At 36.0% G+C, this 20,611-nt stretch overlaps 2 protein-coding genes and 1 non-coding gene across 5 annotated transcripts; 2 read left to right on the forward strand and 1 right to left on the reverse strand.

Annotated features, from left to right (window-relative positions):
- Nucleotides 1-6,565: 6,565 nt before the first annotated feature.
- LOC103446128 (protein ALTERED PHOSPHATE STARVATION RESPONSE 1-like) lies at nt 6,566-11,432 on the forward strand. Of its 2 annotated transcripts, none has more exons than XM_070806654.1 (8): nt 6,566-6,842; nt 7,154-7,280; nt 7,649-7,775; nt 7,895-8,708; nt 9,037-9,221; nt 9,368-9,591; nt 9,924-10,254; nt 10,861-11,432. In XM_070806654.1, exons 4-8 carry the CDS (start codon nt 8,087-8,089, stop codon nt 11,314-11,316), a joined length of 1,818 nt encoding a protein of 605 aa, XP_070662755.1. In that variant the 5' UTR covers nt 6,566-6,842; nt 7,154-7,280; nt 7,649-7,775; nt 7,895-8,086; the 3' UTR covers nt 11,317-11,432. The 2 variants fall into 2 exon arrangements, with proteins under 2 accessions (XP_070662755.1, XP_070662756.1); XM_070806655.1 differs by having other exon boundaries at nt 6,830-6,965.
- Nucleotides 11,433-12,465: 1,033 nt separating this feature from the next.
- LOC139189083 (U6 spliceosomal RNA) lies at nt 12,466-12,568 on the reverse strand. Its single transcript, XR_011572586.1, has one exon. It is a non-coding gene; the product is annotated as a U6 spliceosomal RNA (small nuclear RNA).
- A 3,184-nt stretch (nt 12,569-15,752) lies between these two features.
- LOC139188809 (protein ALTERED PHOSPHATE STARVATION RESPONSE 1-like) lies at nt 15,753-20,597 on the forward strand. 2 transcript variants are annotated; one of them, XM_070806658.1, is made up of 7 exons: nt 15,753-16,004; nt 16,372-16,498; nt 16,611-17,556; nt 17,885-18,069; nt 18,216-18,439; nt 18,958-19,288; nt 19,882-20,597. In XM_070806658.1, the coding sequence occupies exons 3-7, from the start codon at nt 16,803-16,805 to the stop codon at nt 20,329-20,331; spliced, it is 1,944 nt and encodes a 647-aa protein (XP_070662759.1). In that variant the 5' UTR covers nt 15,753-16,004; nt 16,372-16,498; nt 16,611-16,802; the 3' UTR covers nt 20,332-20,597. The 2 variants fall into 2 exon arrangements, with proteins under 2 accessions (XP_070662759.1, XP_070662760.1); XM_070806659.1 differs by having other exon boundaries at nt 15,796-16,004; nt 16,823-17,556.
- Nucleotides 20,598-20,611: the final 14 nt, after the last annotated feature.

Consider the following 20,611-nt stretch of genomic DNA (forward strand, 5'->3'; position numbering starts at 1 on the left):
AAAACATAGAGTACACAACAAGTAAAGGGAAACTGCAATTTGACCAGGAAAAGGATAATGTTGTCTAATTATTAACCATAATTCTTTAGCTTTTCTTGTTCTTCTAGTTTAATGATCCAACACGATCCTCTTCGATAGTTTTGTGAGAGTTACGGAGATTCATGAATTGTGTTCATTTATCGTATATCGTACGATCAGTATTTGTCAACTACTGTTTGTATTCAATTTTAAATAAAAAACTAATTTATAATCGTACGATGTATAACAAACGAACTCGATTTAAGAATTTCCGATATCTTCACATCCGGATTCTTTAAAGACAAAGAATAGAAGCAACATCTATATGTTTCATCCAGCAAGGCCATGTGGGTGCGTTGCTAACGCCCATATGAAAATTAATTAATTATTCAGACCAAAAGAAGAATAATGATTAAATATAGTACGTGGACATTTTAAGTGAGATTTTGATTGATTTTGGGGAATAAAATTAAAAACAAGAAATTGATAGGGTTGATTGGAAAGATAGTCAATTTATTGTCCCATGCATAGCAAATGCAATAATTTGGAATTGGGACCGATTCATTCCCCCCACCCAACCTCTTCCCGCTGTATTGACGGAGAAATAGGGGTCAATGTGGATTTTTAAAGGTTTTTTGTTTTTTTTTAACAAACGATATATTAACGCTAATGGATGATTGAGGTTAAGCTATATAATGAGTAAGTCTTTGTGATTATTCTCCTCAAAGTTTCTTTTCATGATAGCAATGCTGGAGTGGGACAGACTTTGCGATCAAATTTTTTTTTTTTTTTTAAAAGTAAGTTTTTGTGACTTGACATTGAACTTATTATTTACTATAATTGAATTTAAAACTTTTTACCTATAAATATTAAGTTGCTAGACCGTAATACTAAAATGATAAATAAAAGAAACGAAGATGAAGATAAATTAACATTGATAAAGTACAAAAATCAATTTTTTTTTTTCATAACCCTCAGTCATTGATTACTAACACATGTAAATCAGGGGTGAAATCGTAAATTGATTGCAACATAATTAAAAAAATAAAAATTGAGGATAGGCGGCAGCAACAGAAGGACAATTTCGTCAAAAATACTGTTAATGAACAATATTTTTCAGCTAAGTTTTAGTATAGAGTAATGTGCTCAACCAACTAATATGTGAGCTGCATTATGGGAGAAAATAAATAGGTTGGTAGGCCTAATCTCACTCTTACTCCATAGTCAATAGATCATAACAAATTAATGAACAAAAGAATTTAAGTAGGGGTGTCTCTCCACGTCATTAGTAGCCAGCTAGGCAGATGTTACAAAAGTTGAAAAACTCGTGTATTTTGGTTAGACATGGCCTTACATTGGTCTACTAGATGCGTGAGCTGCCTTAATTAGACAACTCTACCAAAATTTCTCTCCTCATAACAAGTTACAAAATCAAGCATAAAGATAAGAAATACAATCAAATATTATAAAAGGAAATGTGAAGTGCCTTTAGCATCATTCAACTTGTTTTTTTATTTGTTTTCACCTGAGGTTGAACTAAATATATGGGACTAAATTAATTATACCATTTATTAAAGTTTCATGTTCATTATATTGCTTAACATATAATTAGGATTTGAAAAAACAGAGAAATGCTATGAAGACTATCTACCACCTCACAGTTTAACGTCACCTCCTGTGCCGACTTATAAAACACCGTGCACAAAATATAAAGTGACAACAAATTCCTTAAGAATCTCATTTTTAAGAAAGTTTCTTTAGCATACGTAGGTGTGAAGTTTTGTCCAAAGTTCAATGCAAAATGTGGAAACCACATAATCTTGTATACTGCAAGTTTGCAGAGCGTGGGAGGGATAACATGAGTATTTTGTGGTGTATCATAATTTGTGTTGTTTGCTTTTTACTTCTTAAATAGTTTGCATAACAATCAACAAGAAGTCACGCGGACTCAAATTCAAACATTCAATTTTTCGAAACATTTTTATTGTCTAGTCGATGAGAGAGAAAGAGGAAGAGTCAAACATTCAAGTTAAACTTACTTAAATGACGAGTTTAATATCTAATTATTATGATTGGATATGAAATGTGAGAGAAGTACTTTCTTAGCACAAATATAGAATAATCGTGTCAATGATTCAACTTCATATAAGAAAAGAATTGCACATGTTGTCAAATTAAGAACACGAGATGCTACAACTTTGTATGCTGCAGTTAAAAATCGCCGTTGCAGACCACGGGAGGATACATCCTTCTTCTCAACTGCTTGCAAACCGGTTCACTACTATCATATGTTGTACAGAATCAAAAGACAATGAATTACTGGAGATAAAAGATACTTCCCGTAGCTTAAAACCCAAAATCTCATTCAGCTATGTATTGTACACTTCGGATTCCGACAAGCACATTGATACAGTGGGAAGACGACGAAAATTTTTTGGAACATTTCTCAATTTATGCGTGTCATCCTTGTACAGGGCCAAGCATTGTTATGTAGCAAACGTATAAAAAGCTTTGAAGAATAGCATGACTGACCGTCTTTATTAGTCAGCAGTGAAGCCCCGGCCCAATCTCCCTCAGACAGACCCAAGTGGGCTTTTTCTTCGTGGGTTGGATTCAATTTATTAAATTTAAAATTATATTATTCATTTTCTTAGAAAAATGCAAAGAGGAAAAAAAAATAAAGATAACAAATTTACCAAAATAAGCATCATTCGTTCTTTTGATGAATGTTGTCAACTTTTTTATATTAAAAAAGGCTCGTGCCATACATGATGAGTAGATTTTATATTATATATTTTACCCTAATCTTAGTATATTTTGGTTAATATATTGGAAGAATTTTGATACTTTGAATTGTATTGTCAATATAGGACTTTCGACTTCCTCTGGAGCAAAACATGACCAAATGGACGAATTTTGGAGTAATTCTAGTTGGAGGACGTTCGTGAGTCACTTAACTTGATCGTATCAAAATTTGGGATTTTTCCACCAAGCGGTTATTTTCTGGCGATGAAATAAAGAAGCAGTGCGCAGTGCGCAGTGTTGGAAAATGACGTTTTTGGGCTTAAATTGCGTTTTTGGAGCCCAAGATGACCTCGGATGGGTTTGTGGCCTTCTGAAAAAGTGTTCAGAATATTCCAAACATTAAATCCAGCTATATTGGGCCAGTTTTGGAGCAGCCTATGGGTCAAAACGTGGTTGTTCAGATTTTAGACGAATTTTATCATTTAATTTAGGGTTATGTTTCCTAGGGTTTGTGGGGTGGCTTGGAAAAATATATTGCTTAGCCGTCTACAGTTTTAGAACACGCTTTCTTTTATGCAATTTTGGGGAGACAGAGAATTGTTAGGGTTTTGAAGACTTTTTACTTGAAGGTGCTTTCAATCCTTTTCTTGAATATGTTTTCTATGATTTCAATTATGAATATGCAGAACTAATTTCTTTTGATAGGGCGAAACCTTGAGCCTTAGCATAAATATGTGATTTTTATTTAATTGCTTATGATTGATTGCATGCGTACTTTGAATTGTTAATCACCGAGATAAAAACTATCTAATTGTTTTAATGCCTGATCACCGTTAGGATTTTTAGAAAAGTAATTTGATGCAATTTTGGTCGGAAGGTTCCCTGAAATTGACACTGGCTTCTTGTGATTAATAATTGTAATTTCTCTTAGGATGAATATCACGTCTTAAGGATTGCATGGTTTTTCAAAGGATTTTTCATAAAGCATAATGAGTCTTTCATGTTTAGATTTGATCCGAACGTCCGGACGGGTTGCATGTTAGATATACGTTCTATGTTGGAGGTTCCAAGTAGAATATGAATTAGGAAAATCTAACCTTCAAAGTGGCATGTGTAGATCATAAGTAATTGGTAAAAATTCATAGGATTGCTAGGTGATGGTGGAACCCTAGTGCTTTCTTAATTTGATTTTCTCAAAACTGTTTTCTTCTCTCTAGTCCTAATATTGCAGATTGTTTATTTTAATTCATTAAATTCGTTTTTATTTTAATTAGGTTATAAAATCAATCACTTCAATCTCTATTTTACAATAATTAAATGGAATCTGATTAGTTCGAATTATTTAATAATTCCTGTGGAGATGACCTTGCGAAATCCGTTTATACTACAATAACCTTGTGATTCTTGCAAGTAAAATAGGAGATTTAAGCATGTTCACATGAGTAGTAAAAATCCCTATCAATACACATGAGATATTTGCTAGAAGAGAAGAGGGAAAATGCTCACAAAAATAGATGGAGGTTATTTTGAGCAAATGGGCATGGGTGCGAGATGTTAGCGGTACTATTGTGGCAATGATGGCGGGAAGAGCTGAAGGAGTGCGATCACCATTTCAGGTGGAGCTGATGGCTCCCAGGCATGCACGCATTATATTTGAAGGAGATTCAAGGGATAGATCACGTGCTTGAGGAACCACCCAACAATATCACCAACTTGTTAGAGAATAGCTCATGCGTTTAATCTTTACGGTGTTGTACGCCTTTTCCTTAGACGAGTTGAAAGTTTCGGCAATGTTCGTTGTGTTCTATCTTCCAAATGATATGACGTTTAATATCTATGAATATCGTACCTTTAACATCAACTCAACATCCTTAGTATTGTGTGTTGAATTAACTAGTGGAAAACTGCACAGAAGCTTTACTTGTACCAGCAACATCCACAAATCCTTCCGAGCACAAGTCATTGCTTAGGTCAATTGGGACGGCAACTATGGCAACACAGCCCCTGTGGTCCAATCCAGGAGGAAAGTAAATAAAATTAAGGAAAACTAATGAAAAGGGCTTGAAAATTTTGAGTTTTAATGATAAGTACAAAATAAAAAGTAAAGTGAATAGTACCAGGATTGACTTTTTAGTGTAAAAATGTGGTTTTTCGTTAAAGTGAACAGTACCGGGTGCTTTTCGTTAAAGTTCCCATAAAACTAGTGTTGCATTCCTTTTTGGGTTGTGAGTTTTAAAAATTTAAAAAGTAAATAAAAGTGGATTGGTGTGCTATCCAATGTACTCCTGAAAAAATGAAATTTTTTTTATTGTGACCGGAACATGAGAGGTCCGCCAGGTGTTTTTATATAAGTGATAGGAAATTTTATTTTTTAAGTTATTAATTTTTTAACATAAATATTCCACCATTTGTATAGTGACATGTGGTACACTATTTCATATACCGGTCACACTGAATGATGCACGTTTAACGAGAAGGTTGACTGCATCCACCATAAGGATGAATGGTGCACGTTTTGATAAATTAAAGGATGTAAATTAACGAAATATTAGTTAAACGACTAATCTAATCTCGGATGCGAGTTTAGGACAAATTCTAAATGCAGTTTATTGATATTTATTTCCACTCGTAGATGTGAAGTTTTAAATTTAATTCACATGAATACTATTTGATAGTTAAATATAGAATATTCAATAATCATAATATTATTGGATTGCTAGAAGCCTATTCGAATCCTCTCTTTAAAATTTAAAGTAGATGCTTCCGCACGAATTTCAGCAATCACTTGTTCTTATTCTATAAATTGATTCATTTTTTTAAACTGTGTTTAATGGATATCTTTAGGTCATTATTCAATTTTCATAAATTATAAAAAGCATTTCCAATTTTAGATTTTTCAAAACAACTCCTTACTCCAACTTCTTAACCCATAGATTGATTTCAAATTCATGAACCATCCCCCGGATTTTTTTATTGATTGTATAACGTGTATAAACACCACATTATAAAAAGAGAGATGAATTCACAACCTAAAAGGTATTTCGAAAAGTGAACGTTCTTTAGAAAAGTAATTTTCTGAATTCTTTTAATTTTCTGAACTTTAATTCAATTCATGATAATTGTTATTCAACGTAAGTTTTGAATATTTTTCAGCAAACCCTGGTAATGGAAGAAGCCTAGAAACACCACATATCATGCTTTCTTAGTACCTAAGAAGTAAAAGTTATTACAACTTTTTAAATTATATTTTATTTTTTACAACTTAATTACAATTAAAATACTTGAGAGAACGAAAAAAGTAGAGAAAAAGCCAACAGCGGAAAGAAAAGATACAGCAAAAGAGCTTTTTAAACACAAACTGGAAAAATTGTAGTGGGAGCTTTCTGAACAAAGCCACCCAGCATCTCCTCGGCCCTCTTTTGCATGCTCGAATGCGCACCTTTAGGTTTCACGCACGTCATACGAAACTACCAGCATAACACGGTCATGTAATGTTATTAATTTACTTTATATTTTGAGTAAAATAAGTTGATGTATCATGATAAATTACATGCTGATGTACGATTTACATACTCAACAATCTTTTTTTTGTGCGACGTCACTTAAATTTAACACGTGTACAACACATACTGGATAACGTAAGAGCATATTGCCATTAGGCTTAACTTGCGAGAGAGATCACGTAAGCCAACACGTATAAATACATATTGAGTAACGTGAACGGTTGGAACTAAGATGTTAATTTTGTAAGGTAGAATTCACATTCTCAATAATTTGTAGTTTTACCTCTCATTGCTAAAATGGACCGAGGGGTAACACACTCTCTAGTCCTTTTGGGCAGCACTGTTGCAATTGGTGGAGTGGCCTTCCCCAAAGGAAACCATGTATTTTTATATGTCTCTCGTCCTTGGATGCTCATCTCTCTCTCTCTCTCTCCTTGCTTTCTCTATCATCTCTGTGTGCTTGGAGAATGGTCTCCACTGGAAAAGCATGGAAAAGGCAACACACATTTGTTGAAGAAGATTCTACTTTCTGTCGCAACTTTTTGAAAGCCCAAATCCCTGCTACTACTAATAGCAGTGAGTGTCGTTTCACCGCTGTAGTTTTTTTCTGGGCAAGGCAAATCTCTGCTCTTCTTTCTCTCTCTAACAGTTTCCATGTCAGAAGCATTGTTTATCTTGTTTTTTTTGCTTTCCATTAAGGTAGCATTTTAAACACATCTCTGGAACTGCTTGGCAGGAAAAACACTTCTCTGAAAAGCTGCGCTAAAACCCATTTATTTTTATTTATTTTTTAATTCCAGTTCTGTTTGATTATGGGGGATATGGAGATTTTGGGAAGTGGGTAACTTTTTTTTACTGATAGTTTTGTTTTCTTTGGGGACGTGAAGCTCTGGAAGTGTGGATGCATGCAGTGCAAAGATAGCAGATTCATGATTTGGAGGATGAGACCTTTGATTCACTGGTGAAAGATGCCAACCTTATCTGTGTATGCTTGAAAATTCACTGAGAAGAAAGGTACCCACTTTACTTTTTCTTTTTTCTTGTTACTTCTACAACCTCTGATTCCTGAAGCCTTCTGGTTTATGAAGATTTTGAATTTGTTGGGTTTTTATATATTTATTACTATTTACAGTGACCAGATTAAAAGGAATGCATGTAGTGGAAATTGTGAAAATTGGATGTGGAAGTTCTTCTACTGTAGTTTCTTGATATGATGAGTTCTCAAAGTAGTTGAAAATTGGATGTGGAAGTTTTGGTTTTGTAATTTCAGAAACCCATTTATTTTTTAATTCCTGTTCTGTTTGATTATGGGGGATATGGAGATTTTGGGAAGTGGGTAACTTTTTTTTACTGATATTTTTGTTTTCTTTGGGGACTTGAAGCTCTGGAAGTGTGGATGCATGCAGTGCAAAGATAGCAGATTCATGATTTGGAGGATGAGACCTTTGATTCACTGGTGACAGATGCCAACCTTATCTGTGTATGCTTGAAAATTCACTGAGAAGAAAGGTACCCACTTTACCTTTTCTCTTTTTCTTGTTACTTCTACAACCTCTGATTCCTGGAGCCTTCTGATTTATGAAGATTTTGAATTTGTTGGGTTTTTATATATTTATTACTATTTACAGTGACCAGATTAAAAGGAATGCATGTAGTGGAAATTGTGAAAATTGGATGTGGAAGTTCTTCTACCGTAGTTTCTTGATCTGATGAGTTCTCAAAGTAGTTAAAAATTGGATGTGGAAGTTTTGGTTTTGTAATTTCAAAAACTAGGAAGAAGAGATTGTGTTGTTTTTGGTAGAATTTGTTAATCTGGAAAGATGGGTTGTGTTGCATCTAGGATTGATAAGGAAGAGAGGGTGAGGGTTTGCAAGGAGAGAAAGAAGCTAATGAAACAGTTGGTAAGGTTTAGAGGTGAATTTGCTGAGGCACAATTGGCTTATTTAAGATCATTGAGGAACACTGGATCAACACTCAGACAATTTACCGAGTCGGAGACGTTGGAGCTTGATAATACTGCTCCATACGGCTTGGAGTCGCCAGCTTCACCATCTTCCCCTTTGCCTCCTCCTCCGCCGCCACCACCTTTGAGCCCTGATGAAACTGTGGAATCGCTAGAGGAAAAATGGGAAAAGACTATGATGGAATTTAAGGAAGACGAACAGGAAGAGGAAACAGTTGCTAATGTTGTGAATTTGCCGCCTAAGAACCTGCAGCTCGCAGAAGCCATCGTGGAGGATGTATCAGTGAAAAAGCGGCATACTAAGGACACTGCAGATGTGCCCATGGTACTGTGGAAAAGCAAGAAGACCTTGGAGGGTATAGCTAAGGTGTTAGATGATTATTTTCTGAAATCATCAGATGGTTTAAAGGAAATTGCTGTTCTTATGGACATCAAAGGAAGGGACGCTTTTCTGCCACTCAGTAGTAGCGAAAGCAAAAGTAAGATGTTGATTTTTGGATTTGGTTTCTCCTATACGTTGTCTCTTTTTATTTCTTGATGATTTTTTCTTTTGACAGAAACACAAACTTTATAACAAAGTTGGAGAAAAGTAAATGTAGCATGGTAGAGAAGTTTGTAAAATTAATTTTTACACTTCTAACTCGAAAATACATATCACAGCAAAGTCAAATTTTCACATGTATTAGTTCTTTACAACACTGTGTTATCGTGCAGCTCAATGCAGTCTCTATGTCTGTGTTCTTGTGGTTACTGGCTATTTCACTTATTAAGCTCTTCCACATATTTTCTTTGCTGTGCGATTTACAGGGAAGAGGTCGAATTCCACAAAGGTCTTTAGTGCATTCCCATGGGGCTGGTCTTCTAGGTCACTTCAATTTCCTAAAGATGAGGCTGAGTCTAGTGGTCCAAATGAACCATGCAGGCCAGGAGCTCATTGCATCACACTGAAAAAATTATATGATCACGAAAAGAAACTTTACAAAGAAGTTAAGGTAAGAATAGTAATTGACTAGTGTATCCAGTGAAGATAATTGGAATGTGTATTTAAATATGACAAACTAGCCTCGTTCCTCTCCTCCTAATTCTCCTTTTCCAGCTAGCCTTGTTTCTAGAGAATTTAATCATTTTTATTGTGCAGGAGGAAGAGTATACCAAATTCGAGCACGATAGGAAATCCAAATTACTGCAAAAACAAGAGGATGAAAACAATGACCGGACCAAGACTGAGAAAATTCAGTTAAGCGTTGAGAGTGTGGAGTCTGAAATCTTTCCTCTTCAGGATTCAATCAGCACTACTTGTTCTTCAATAGTGAAGCTCATAGATAATGAGCTGTATCCTCAGTTGGTCACGCTAACTTCTGGGTATTGTTGAGATTATGAAAGCCATTGTTTTTTTCTTGGTCTAGAAAAATAATATGGATGCTATTCTATTAGCTTTAAATTATGTAGGACAGTAGAATGTATAAAGTACTCTTGATCACTCAGGGAAAATTGTTCGTCACGATGACTCAAATTACCCTTTTACTGAAGAAAAGCTTGATTTAATTGTATTTGTTTTGTCTTCAGAATTAAAGTTGCTTTACCCTGAAGATGGAATTGTCAACTGCCCTTCTGCACCTTTCAATGGAATGTGGTGAAACACTTCCCTGCTTATTTGTATCCTGAGATGTCTTCTTTGTATGGCCCTCTTGCAGGCTTTTGCACTTGTGGAGAACGATGTATGAATGTCACCGAGTTCAGCATTATGTTTCCCAGCAGTTGAATATTCTTACTGATATTGAAAAGCTAAACTTGAGTAGCAACTATCATCGCCAAGCTGGAGTTCAACTGGAAACCGAGGTCTCTTGTTGGTACAACAGCTTCTGCAAAGTCATAAAATCTCAAAAAGAGTATGTTAGAACACTTTCCAGGTGGATCCAACTTACTGACAGTCTTGTCGATGATGATCGAAAGAGTCTGTACTCATCTTCTGTTCACCGCATATGTGAACAATGGAATCTTGCCTTTGAAAGATTACGAGATAAGGTACTTCTGTTATAACCTTATGTTGGATATCACTGATTTTCCAGAAAATCTAACGTTCTTAAAAAGAAAATTCTTGATGATCTTATCTACTATGAGCTACTATATAAATGTTGTCACTAAAAGTGGAGTGCACCAATAGATATGTTCCCATTGCTCGTTTGGTCGGAGGAAGGTAAATTGTACATGGTAGTGGAAAGGACGACCTGTTTTTCAGTCTTTCTCACTTGTATAACAAAATACAAGGAGTTGGACGTTTGCTGTGCTGAGGCAAAACATGTGGTTGGCCTTTGACGGAAAAACAAATTGACGTGCATTTCTTGTTGCATATGATGAGAATGGAGAGGGTATTTGATAAAGAGTATTAGATGTTGAGGTATTAGGCGATCAAGATGTACTAAGATATGGAAGTTAGATGAATCAATTAGATATAGTTCAAATCCTCGCAATTATTTTGAAGTTAAGAATAACTGATCACTATTATGAACCATTCTATTTCGTAACCTAGTTTGTTCTTGGCGTTGTACTTATACCTCTGAAACCATAAATTACCTCATGTGCTGTTTTATGTGGGGAGCTTTAACTTTTTATGCTTTTTCGTGCTTGCAGGAGGCAGCGGAGGCCATCAAGAGCCTTCTATTAGCCATCCACTCGATTCTCATGCAGCAAGAAGAGGAGCACAATCTGCAGAAAAAATACGAGAAACTTGACAAAAGGCTGCAAAAGGAGTCAGATTCATTAGTTGAGATGGAGGAAAGGAGCACTGCCGAAGATTTGTACTCCAGTTTAGGCCCTAAGCATCCGTTGTCGCTTAAGCGTGCTAAAATCGAAGCCTTAAAGAAGCAAGTGGACAGCGAGAAGGCTAAATATCTGAACTCGGTCCAGGTTAGTAAGGCCATGACGTTGGAAAACCTGAAAACGAGCCTTCCTAATGTATTCCAAGCGTTAATGACGTTTTCAAGTCTCTATGTGGAAGCCATTGAGTCTGTTTGTGGGCACATTAAACCAGCTGATGGTTTTGATTCCACTTCTGATCACAATAGGGGTGTCTCTCCAAGTGATTAGCTAGGCAGCTAGGCAGCTGTGACCAAAGTTGAAAAGCTCGTGTATTTTGGTTAGGCATGGCCTTACATTGATCTACTAGATGCGTGAGCTACCTTAATCAGACAATCTTACCGAAATTTATCTCCTTATAACGAGTTGCAAAACCAAACATAAAGGTAAGAAATACAATCAAAATATTATAAAAAGAAACGTGAAATGCCTTAGCATCATTCAACTTGTTTTTTTATTTGTTTTCACTTGAGGTTGAACTAAATATATGGGACTAAAACAGATAAATGCTAAGAAGACTTTCTACCACCTCATAGTTTAACATTAACTCTCGTGTCTCCCTAGCATACGTAGGTGTGAAGTTTTGTCAAGTTCAATGCAAAATGTGGAAACCTACATAATCTTGTATTCTGCAAGTTTGCAGAGCGTGGGAGGGATAACATGAGTATATATAGTGTATCATAATTTGTGTTGTTTGCTTTTTACTTCTTAATTACTTTGCAAAACAATAAACAAGTAGTCAAGCGGACTCGAACATTCAATTTTTTGAAACGTTTTTATTGTCTAGTCAATGAGAGAGAGAGAGAGAGAGAGAGAGAGAGAGAGAGTAAAACATTCAAGTTCAACTTACTTTAATGGCGAATTTGATACCTAATTATTATGATTAAACATGAAGTGTGAGAGAAGTATTTCATTGTCTAGTCAATGAGAGAGAGAGAGAGAGAGAGAGAGAGAGAGAGTAAAACATTCAAGTTCAACTTACTTTAATGGCGAATTTGATACCTAATTATTATGATTAAACATGAAGTGTGAGAGAAGTATTTTCTCAGCACAAATACAAAGTAATCGTGTTAATGATTCAACTTCATATGAAAAAAGAATTGCACATGTTGTTAAATTAAAGACACGGGATGCTACAACGTCGTATGCTGCCGTTAAGAGTCGCTGTCGTGGACCACGAGAGGATACATCCTCCTCAGGTTCTTGCAAACGGGTTCACTACTATCATATGTTGTACAGATTAAAAAAACAATGAATTACTGGAGATAAGAGATACTTCCCCATAGCTTAAAACCCAGAACCTCATTCAGTTATGTATTTTACCCTTCGGATTCAGACAAGCACCTTGATACAGAGGGAAGACGACGGAAAAACGGCAAAAAAAATTTGGACCATTTCTCGATTTATGCGTGTCATCCTTGCGCAGGGGCCATGCTAATCTTCTCTGTATCGTTCCAATTTTATCGGATGTCCCCGAAGGGACAAGCAGTGCTATGGAGGAAAAGTATATAAAGCGTTGAAGAATAGCATGATTGACCGATGTGGGACAAGTGTTGCCTTGTTTTCAAGGCTCAGTTTTCCTTCTTTACTCGTCAGGAGTGAGGCCCCAGCCCAATCTCCCTCAGACAGACCCAATTGGGCCTTTTCTTCGTGGGTTGGATTCAATTTATTAAATTTAAGTTACAATCTTCCTTTTCCTAGAGAAGCCCAAAGAAGAAGTAAAACAAAGATATCAAACTCGTACATAAACCTTTCGCCCCTTTTGATAGCCAAATGGTCAATGGGTGGATCAAACTTCTCCTTCTAATTTTTATTACAATTTTCAAGTTTTCATTGCTTACTAGAAAAGAGTAAAATATAGAATTCGTCCACGAATTCACACCCTAGTTTAGAATTTGTTTCTCAACTACTTTTTCGTTAATTTACGTCTCTTGATTTACCAAAATAAGCATCATTCGTTCTTTTGGTGAATGTTGTCAGCTTTTTTGTTCAAAAAGGCTCGTGCTACACACATGAGGTGTATTTTTCAACGATACATTGGGAGAGAAGAGAAGAGGGAAAATGCTCACAAAAATAGATGGAGGTTATTTTGAGCAAATGGGCATGGGTGCGAGATGTTGGCGGTGCTATTGTGGCAATGATGGCGGGAAGAGTTGAAGGAGTGCGATCACCATTTCAGGTGGAGCTGATGGTTCACATGCATGCATGCATTATATTTGAAGGAGATTCAAGGGATAGATCACGTGCTTGAGGAACCACCCAACACTATCACCAACTTGTTAGAGAATAGCTCACGCGTTCAATCTTTACAGTGTTGTCCTCATTTTTCTTAGACGAGTTGAAAGTTCCGGTAAGGTTCGTTGTGTTCTATCCTCCATATGATATGACGTTTAATGTCTATAAATATTGTACCTTTAACATCAACATAGTCTCCCTCAACATCCTTAGTATTGTGTGTTGAATTAACTAGAGGAAAACTGCACAGAAGCTTTACTTGTACCACCAACATCCACAAATCCTTCCGAGCACAAGTCATTGCTTAGGTCAATTGGGACGGCAACTACGGCAACACACCCCCTGTGGTCCAATACAGGAGGAAAGTAAATAAAACAAGTGTTGCATTCCTTTTTGGGTTGTGAGTTTTGAAATTTAAAAAAATAAATAAAAGTGGATTGGTGTGCTATCCGATATACTCCTGAAAAACGCGTCACATGGCTTTTTTAACGATAAGGCTGAATGCATCCGCCAGAAGGATGAATGGTGCATGTTTTGATAAATTAAAGAATGTAAATGAAAGAAATATTAGTTAAACGACGATTCTAAACTCGGATGCGAGTTTAGCACGAATTCTAAATGCAGTTTGTTGATACTTATTTCCACTCGTAGATGTGAAGTTTTAAATTCAATTCACATGAATACTATTTGATAATTAAATATAGAATATTCAATAATCATAATATTATTGGATTGCTAGAAGCCTATTCGACCCATCTCTTTAAAATTTAAAGTACATGCTTCCGCGCAAATTTCAGCAATCACTTGTTCTTATTCTATAAATTGAAATGAATCCAACGATTGATTCATTTTTTTAGACTTTGTTTAATGGATATCTTTAGGTCATTATTCAATTTTCATAAATTATAAAAAAGCCTTTCCAATTTTAGATTTTTCAAAACAACTCCTTACTCCAACTTCTTAACCCGTAGATTGATTTCAAATTCATGAACCATCCCCCGGATTTTTTTATTGATTGGACAACGTGTATAAACACGACATTATAAAAAGAGCGATGAATTCACAACTTAAGAAATCTTTCGAAAAGTGAACTTTGGTACTTTAGAAAAGTAGTTTTCTGAATTCTTTTAGTTTTCTAAACTTTAATTTAATTCATGATAACAACGTAAGTTTTGAATATTTTTTTATTGATTGGACAACGTGTATAAACACGACATTATAAAAAGAGCGATGAATTCACAACTTAAGAAATCTTTCGAAAAGTGAACTTTGGTACTTTAGAAAAGTAGTTTTCTGAATTCTTTTAGTTTTCTAAACTTTAATTTAATTCATGATAACAACGTAAGTTTTGAATATTTTTTTATTGATTGGACAACGTGTATAAACACGACATTATAAAAAGAGCGATGAATTCACAACTTAAGAAATCTTTCGAAAAGTGAACTTTGGTACTTTAGAAAAGTAGTTTTCTGAATTCTTTTAGTTTTCTAAACTTTAATTCAATTCATAATAATTGTTATTCAACGTAAGTTTTGAATATTTTTCAGCAAACCCTAGTAATGGTGGAAGCCTAGAAACACCACATATCATGCTTTCTTAGTACCTAAGAAATAAAAGTTATTACAACTTAATTACAATTAAAATACTTGAGAGAACGAAAAAAGTAGAGAAAAAGCCAACAGCGGAAAGAAGATAGCAAAAGAGCTTTTTAAACACAAACTGGAAAAATTGTAGTGGGAGCTTTATGAACAAAGCCACCCATCTCCTCGGCCCTCTTTTGCATGCTAGAATGCGCACCTCTAGGTTTCACTCACGTCATACGAAACTACCAGCAGTCATGTAATATAATAATTTACTTTATATCTTGAGTAAAATAAGTTGATATATCATCATAAATAAATTACATGCTGATGTAAGATTTACACATTCAATAATTTTTTTTGTGCGCGATGTCATTTAAGTTTAATACGTATACAACATATACTGAATGACGTAATAACATATTGCCATTAGGCTTAACATGAGACAAATCACGTTAGCCTAACACGTAAAAATACATATTGAGTAACGTTGACTGTTGAAACGAAAAGGTTAATTTTCTAATGTAGAATTCACACTCAATAACTTGTAGTTTTACCTCTCTTTGCTAAAATGCACCGAGGGTAACACACTCTAGTCCTGTTGGGCAGCAGTGTTGCAATTGGTGGAGTGGCCTTCCCAATTGGAAATCATGTCTGTCATTCATGATCGTGAGTTGCTTCTTGGGAGAAATTTTTTATTGTAACCGAAGCACAGAGATACATCATGTATTTTTATATAAATGATAGAAAATTTTATTTTTTAAGTTATTAACTTTTTAACACACATATCATGTTATTTATTTAGTACACGTGATGTATCATACAATGTATCGATCACACTGAAAAATTTCTGCTTCTTGGGTAAGTATTTTTATATGTTGTGCTAAAGTGCGCCATCTTCCTCGCTCTTGTCCTTGAATGCTTCTCTTTCTCTCTTGGGTCTCGAGCTCATCTCTCTCTCCTTGCTTTCTCTCGCTTCTCTGTGTGCTTGGAGAATGGTCTCCACTTGAAAAGCATGGAAAAGGCAACGCACAATTGTTGAAGAAGATTCAACTTCCTGTCACAACGTTTTGAAAGCTCAAATCCCTGCTACTACTAATAGCAGTGAGTGTCGTTTTACTGCTGTAGTTTTTTCTGGGCAAGGCAAATCTCTGCTCTTCTTTCTTTCTATAACAGTTTCCATGTCGGGAGAATTGTTTATCTTGTTTTTTGCTTTCCATTTTTTTAATTAATATGTTTATTTATTTTATGAACGTTCAAATTTTTATGTAACCAAACAAAAAAGGTAGCATTTTCAAACACATTTCTGGAACTGCTTGGCAGGAAAAACACTTCTCTGAAAAGCTGCTCCAAAACCCATTTATTATTTTTTTAATTCCAGTTCTGTTTGATTATGGGGGATATGGAGATTTTGGGAAGTAGGTAACTTTTTTTTTTTACTGATATTTTTGTTTTCTTTGGGGACTTGAAGCTCTGGAAGTATGGATGCATGTAGTGCAAAGATAGCAGATTCATGATTTGGAGGATGAGACCTTTGATTCACTGGTGAAAGATGCCAACTTTATCTGTGTATGCTTGAAAATTCACTGAGAAGAAAGGTACCCACTTTACTTTTTCTCTTTTTCTTGTTACTTCTACAACCTCTGAAGCCTCCTGGTTTATGAAGATTTTGAATTTGTTGGGTTTTTATTTATTTATTATTATTTTCAGTGACCAGATTAAAAGGAATGCATGTAGTGGAAATTGTGAAAATTGGATGTGGAAGTTCTTCTACTGTAGTTTCTTGATATGATGAGTTCTCAAAGTAGTTAAAAATTGGATGTGGAAGTTTTGGTTTTGTAATTTCAGAAACTAGGAAGAAGAGATTGTGTTGTTTTTGGTAGAATTTGTTAATCTGGAAAGATGGGTTGTGTTGCATCTAGGATTGATAAGGAAGAGAGGGTGAGGGTTTGCAAGGAGAGAAAGAAGCTAATGAAACAGTTGGTAAGGTTTAGAGGTGAATTTGCTGAGGCACAATTGGCTTATTTAAGATCATTGAGGAACACTGGATCAACACTCAGACAATTTACCGAGTCGGAGACGTTGGAGCTTGATAATACTGCTCCATACGGCTTGGAGTCGCCAGCTTCACCACCTCCCTCTTTGCCTCCCCCGCCGCCACCACCTTTCAGCCCTGATTCGAGAAAGTTGGATGATAGTCACAGAGAAGAAGTTGGTCAAGAGGAATACATAGAACGTACTGAGGATGATAGCAGCACTCCACCACCTCCTCCAAACCTGAGCTCTTCCTCACCAGAGCATCATAAACATGATGAAACGGTGGAATTGCTAGAGGAAGAATGGGAAGAGACTAAGATGGAATTTGAGGAAGACGAACTGGAAGAGGAAACTGTTGCTAATGTTGTGAATTCGCCGCCTAAGAATCTGCAGCTTGCAGAAGCCATCGTGGAGGATGTATCAGTGAAAAAGCGGCATACTAAGGACACTGCAGATGTGCCCATGGGACTATGGAGAAGCAAGAAGACCTTGGAGGGTATAGCTAAGGAGTTAGATGATTATTTTCTGAAATCATCAGATGGTTTAAAGGAAATTGCTGTTCTTATGGACATCAAAGGAAGGGACACTTTTCTGCCACTCAGTAGTAGCGAAAGCCAAAGTAAGATGTTGTCGATTTTTGGATTTGGTTTCTCTTATACGTTGTCTCTTTTTATTTCTTGATAATTTTTTCTTTTGACAGAAACACAAACTTTATAACAAAGTTGGAGAAAAGTAAATGTAGCATGGTAGAGAAGTTTGTAAAATTAATTTTTAGACTTCCGACTTGAAAATACATATCACATTAAAGTCAAAATTTCACGTGTATTAGTTCTTTACACTGTGTTATCGTGCAGCTTAATGCAGTCTCTATGTCTGTGTACTTGTGTTTACTGGCTATTTCACTTATTAAGCTCTTCCACATATTTTCCTTGCTGTGCGGTTTACAGGGAAGACGTCCAATTCCACAAAGGTCTTTAGTGCATTCCCATGGAGCTGGTCTTCTAGGTCACTTCAATTTCCTAAAGATGCGGTTGAGTCTAGTGGTCCAAATGAACCATGCAGGCCAGGAGCTCATTGCATCACACTGAAAAAATTATATGATCACGAAAAGAAACTTTACAAAGAAGTTAAGGTAAGAATAGTAATTGACTAGGGTATCCAGTGAAGATAATCGGAATGTGTATTTAAATATCACAAACTAGCCTCGTTCCCCTCCTCCTAATCCTCCTTTTCCAGCTAGCCTTGTTTCTAGAGAATTTAATCATTTTTATTGTGCAGGAGGAAGAGTATACCAAATTTGAGCACGATAGGAAATCCAAATTACTGAAAAAACAAGAGGATGGAAACAATGACTGGACCAAGACTGAGAAAATTCGGTTAAGCGTTGAGAGTTTGGAGTCCGAAATCTTACGTCTTCATGATTCAATCAGCACTACTTGTTCTTCTATAGTGAAGCTCATAGATAATGAGCTGTATCCTCAGTTGGTCACGCTAACTTCCGGGTATTGTTGAGATTATGAAAGTCTAGAAAAATAATATGGATGCTATTCTATTAGCTTTAAATTATGTAGGACAGTAGAATGTATAAAGTACTCTTGATCACTCAGGGAAAATTGTTCGTCACGATGACTCAAATTATCATTTTTTTCTGTTCTCATTCATCTGTCACCTTAGTTATCAGACCGTGATGATATCATATCCTCCTCATGGTTCTATAAATGTCATTAGTACTCTTTCCTTCACACTTTTCTCTTGCATACAGCAGGGTGTTTAGTAGTCTTTCTAGTTGATACCAACCAAGTAGCGAATACATGGAACAAGAAGTTGTTTTATCCCTAAGCACCCTTTTACCGAAGAAAAGCTTGATTTAATCGTATTTGTTTTGTCTTCAGAATTAAAGTTGCCTTACCCTGAAGATGGAATTGTCAACTGCCCTTCTGCACCTTTTAATGGAATGTGTTGAAACACTTCCCTGCTTATTTGTATCCTGAGATGTCTTCTTTGTATGGCCCTCTTGCAGGCTTTTGCACTTGTGGAGAACGATGTATGAATGTCACCGAGCTCAGCATTATTTTTCCCAGCAGTTGAATATTCTTACTGATATTGAAAAGCTAGACTTGAGTAGCAACCATCATCGCCAAGCTGCAGTTCAACTAGAAACCGAGGTCTCTTGTTGGTACAACAGCTTTGGCAAAGTCATAAAATCTCAAAAAGAGTATGTTAGAACACTTTCCGGGTGGATCCAACTTACTGACAGTCTTGTCAGCGATGATCGAAAGAGTCTGTACTCATCTTCTGTTCACCGCATATGTGAACAATGGAATCTTGCCTTTGAAAGATTACAAGATAAGGTACTTCTGTTATAACCTTTTGTTGGCTATCACTGATTTTCCAGAAAATCTAACGTTCCTAAAAAGAAAATTCTTGATGATCTTATCTACGAGCTACTATATAAATGTTGTTGCTAAAAGCGGAGTGCACCATTAGATATGTTCCCATTACTCGTTTGGTCGGAGGAAGGTAAATTGCACATGGTAGTGGAAAGGACGACCCGGTCTATGTTTTTCAGTCTTTCTCACTTGTATAACAAAATACAAGAAGTTGGACGTTTGCTGTGCTGAGGCAAAACATGTGGTTGGCTTTTGACAGAAAAACAAATTTACGTGCATTTCTTGTTGATATGATGAGAATGGAGAGGGTGTTCGATAGAGTATTAGATGCTGAGGTATTAGGCGATCAAGATCTACTAAGATATGGGAATTAGATGCTGAGGTATCCTCGTAAGCATTTTGAAGTTAAGGATAACTGATTACCATTACGAACCATTCTATTGCTTAACCTAGTTTGTGCTTGGTGTTGTACTTATACCTCTGAAACTATAAATTACCTCATGTGCTGTTTTATGTGGGGAGCTTTAACTTTTTATGCTTTTTCGTGCTTGCAGGAGGCAGCGGAGGCCATCAAGAGCCTTCTATTAGCCATCCACTCGATTCTCATGCAGCAAGAAGAGGAGCACAATCTGCAGAAAAAATACGAGAAACTTGACAAAAGGCTGCAAAAGGAGTCAGATTCATTAGTTGAGATGGAGGAAAGGAGCACTGCCGAAGATTTGTACTCCAGTTTAGGCCCTAAGCATCCGTTGTCACTTAAGCGTGCTAAAATCGAAGCCTTAAAGAAGCAAGTGGACAGCGAGAGGGCTAAATATCTTAACTCGGTCCAGGTTAGTAGGGCCATGACGTTGGAAAACCTGAAAACCCGCCTTCCTAATGTATTCCAAGCGTTAATGACGTCTTCAAATCTCTATGTGGAAGCCATTGAGTCTGTTTGTGGGCACATTAAACCAGCTGATGGTTTTGATTCCACTTCTGAAATTGCACTTCCCTCAACTTCATAGATTTATACTGAGGGCCTAGCAGGTTATCGACGTAGTTGAAGATGTTATTCATTACAATCCTGAGGATTTTGTTAGATTGGCTGATCTTAATTGCTTTTTTAAGATGCAGTTAGTGCTGTATTGCCCTATCAACCATTTCTGTCCCAAGAAACTGAAGAGGGGGGCGAGGGGACGTTTGTAAATCGCATCGGAATGTAGTTACAGCTTTGATTACTTTTTCTTCGGAATCATTTGAATCGAAAATTAGCAAAAGAATGTCAAAATAATACTAAGAAGTACT

This window comes from Malus domestica, chromosome 10 (assembly GCF_042453785.1).
Source record: "Malus domestica chromosome 10, GDT2T_hap1".
NCBI classification, from domain to species: domain Eukaryota; kingdom Viridiplantae; phylum Streptophyta; class Magnoliopsida; order Rosales; family Rosaceae; genus Malus; species Malus domestica.